Consider the following 3354-nt stretch of genomic DNA (forward strand, 5'->3'; position numbering starts at 1 on the left):
TGTTCGTATTTGATGGTATACACAATTTAATATTCAAGTTCCTAATTTTTTCAAGATATTTTTGGTATTGATTTTTAATATATTTGTTATATAACAAAATGTTTTTTGCTCAATAAATATATTAAAAACTCATCTTTTTTTTTCTTTGAGTACAATGAAAAATTTATCTGTTTTTTTTTTTGTTTTGTTTTTTTCCGAACCCTCTAAAACAGAAATAAAAAAGAATTAATAAGTGCATTACTGTAAAAAAGAGAAAAAGTAATTCGTGTTATGTCTTACCTTTTAATACCTTTGGTATTTTAAGGTTACCTGTTATGTTTAATATCACATATGAGCTATCCATTCAAAGGAGCTATTTTAAGTCCGGAGGTGAGGGGCCTCCTCGTAAAAAAAAAAAAAAAAAGTATTTTTAATCAATAAATTTATTTAGTGAGGTGAACCTCAAAGATCAGCAGTGACCTTCCATATGACTCTAAGACAGGAGACCTTCATAGACTTAATATGTGTTGAGGAATTGAGGAGGGTTTTATAAAGAAAGAGACAAAGTGTATGTTTCTGAATAGGCGCCATAAGCCAACTGAACTCAGAACAAAGGAACATGGCTGTTCCATTGTTTTAAGCAGTGTCATAGTGTCGCCATCTACTGTTTTATTCACAAATCAAATAATAGAACTTATTCTCTACAACAATACATAAAATGTGTGTTTGTGTGTAAACAAAATAAATACTATAAATATTATAGTCAAACTGTGTTTATTTTACATATTAGTCAAAATATATATATATATTATATAGTTAAAATAAATCTTTTACATAAGTCAGTTTACTCTCCCCTGCCATATGGTAGTGACACTTAAAAATGAGTACCTATTAAGAGGGTGGCATAATATTACTTTCCTTCAAATCAAAAGTGAAGCCAAAAAGGCCACGCCCCCGAGACTTACATTTACGTTGTGGTTAACAGGAATTCATACCATTTTAATCTAAACTAACAGAAGTCAGCAAGTGATTGGCTTACGCCCATCCCCTACTCCTCTGCCACACCTTTTGTTCATCATAATACCCACCTTTTTGGCTTCACTTCTTCTGCCAGATTACCCCCTCCATTACATTCCTTTCTCAAACCATATTCAAAATAAAAAAAAATGGGTGTTGAAGGGTATAAATGAATGAATTCTTAATATTATTATGATAATATATGAATATTATTAAAAAATTTACAAAACTATCACATTATAAAATTCAATATATGTTGGTAATATAACAACATCAATGAAGTCCTTATGTTGAGGTAGATCAACTCCACCATAGGTGGAAAAGTATGTATACAATCAATAAATTAATTTCACAATATCCTTCATTAATTTTTTAATTCTTAATAATAATTTTTTAAATAAATAATAATCTTCAAGAGATATTCCAACCCAATAAGAGTTGGTATAGGACAACCTATTTTCATTAAATAATACTAAATTACTAGGTCTCATAAAAGAAAGAGTCTAAAATTGATTAATCTAAGAAAATACAATATTTACTCAATGCAGAATCAAATTATATATGCTGTGATTATTTTGAAGCAGATTATAATCTATCAATTATCTACTAAGGAGGCTGAAATAGAGACCCCTCTTCTCCATCAACTGTTCATGGTTCCCTTCTTCAATCACTTCTCCAGACTGGAGAACTACTATCTTGTCTGCTTTACGGATTGTTGATAGTCTATGAGCTATCACAATACTCGTCCTACCAATTGAAGCATTCTCCAAAGCTTCCTGTACAATCTGTAAAATTAAAAACTAAATAGGCTACACAGAAACAACTAAACTAATCAAAGATCATAATGGTTTTTTAAAAGCAATTGAAATTTATATGACAAGGTTCCTTCATCAATCAATATTGCTAGTTTGACATAATTTTGTACCTTCTCATTTTCAGTATCCAGTGCAGAAGTAGCTTCATCCAGAAGTAATATCTTTGGATTCCTGAGGACAGCTCTAGCAATTGCAATTCTCTGTTTCTGCCCTCCTGATAACTTTGAACCCCCTTCACCAACTGAAGTGTCATAAGCCTATAATATATAAATAACAGTTATATAAATTTTTTTTTCTATAAATTTACAACTCTATTTAAACTCAAAATACAAATAAATTATTAGGTTATAACAAATATTTGTTAAAAACTACCTATTAGTAGCACAACAACAATATTTATACATTCAAATGTCTTGAGAACCACATTATTTTCAAGCGCCTCGAAGAATTATCAGGAAAAGAAGAAGCTGAGTGAGAAACTAGTGGGTTTGGGTGGTTAGGTAGTTTAATATAGGAGAACTGATGTCTAGTTTATTGTATACTGGCCACATGCATATGGAACATTAAAGTCTTTATGGATAATTTTATCTGTGACAAATTAAGGACCATTGAAGATTTTTGATTATAAAGATTCGATAGGAATTCCCAGGAGAAGTCCCACAGTTCAATTCAATTTGGAAAGTCCAACTTAGCTTTTTTTTATCACATAACGGCCACTAAGGACCACATGAATATCATTGGATAGGCCTCTTTGGGAGTCTTGATTTTCTTTCTTCCTATCACACTTTCATAATCCTTGACTGCCTTTATTTCTTCGGACCACTTCGTACCCCCCTTTTTTCCTTTTCCAATATTTGATTTTTTCTTTTCCATTTTAAAAGTAATACTATATAACACAGTTAACAGGCAGCTACAATGAATGCTCCAACACTCCATGTTTACAAGACGAAAGACAAAGGCATTTTTAAGGAACAGAGTTCGGAAAAGTTTGGATTCTATGTGGGCTGAGGTTCTACTGACTAATAAGCTGAGAAATGTTTAAAAAACATACAAAAGTGGGCAAGTGCCATAAGAGCAAACAGAAGAAACAAAGTGGTTGTTGCACGAGTGAGAATAAGACATTCCAAATGAGGACAAAAGAGGACCAACCTTAATGCCAAACCTTTCAGTACCCATTATCCATAAAACATATAATTGAAGAATGCACATTACTTTGTCAAGCCTATGAAAATAATAAAATATGTTGTTCAAGAGAATTGGCTTTAAAAAAACTCAGCAGATTCCAGAGACAAAATCGTAAAAATTCTGAAAGAAACCCAACTGTATTCTAAAATATAACTTACTAATATCAACCAGCATAATCGTTAAAATAAAATAGTCATTATTAAAAATATTCATCTATCAAATGCCAAAGACAAGAAGATAAATAAAGTAAAAAGGATATAATAACCAAGAAGTTAATTGCCCAAAATAAAACTGTAATCTAAATCTAATCTATATAACAAAAAATATAAAAATTACTATAACATATTTTTAAAAAAAT

The 3354-nt window shown here is 30.4% G+C and overlaps 1 protein-coding gene across 1 annotated transcript in view; it reads right to left on the reverse strand.

The window, feature by feature from the left end:
* Window positions 1-1207: 1207 nt before the first annotated feature.
* Window positions 1208-3354, reverse strand: part of LOC136795838 (phosphatidylcholine translocator ABCB4-like) — a 21179-nt gene continuing 19032 nt past the window's right edge. Inside the window, exons 8-9 of the mRNA XM_067047694.1 lie at window positions 1922-2068; window positions 1208-1781 (exon numbers count right to left, since the gene is read on the reverse strand). Coding sequence (XP_066903795.1) covers window positions 1596-1781; window positions 1922-2068 — 333 coding nt within the window. The 3' untranslated portion in view covers window positions 1208-1595. The remainder of the gene's footprint in view (window positions 1782-1921; window positions 2069-3354) is intronic.

The sequence above is a fragment of the Halyomorpha halys genome, unplaced genomic scaffold (assembly GCF_000696795.3).
Source record: "Halyomorpha halys isolate HHAL.00 unplaced genomic scaffold, Hhal_1.1 Scaffold1132.1, whole genome shotgun sequence".
In the NCBI taxonomy this organism is placed as follows: Eukaryota; Metazoa; Arthropoda; class Insecta; order Hemiptera; family Pentatomidae; genus Halyomorpha; species Halyomorpha halys.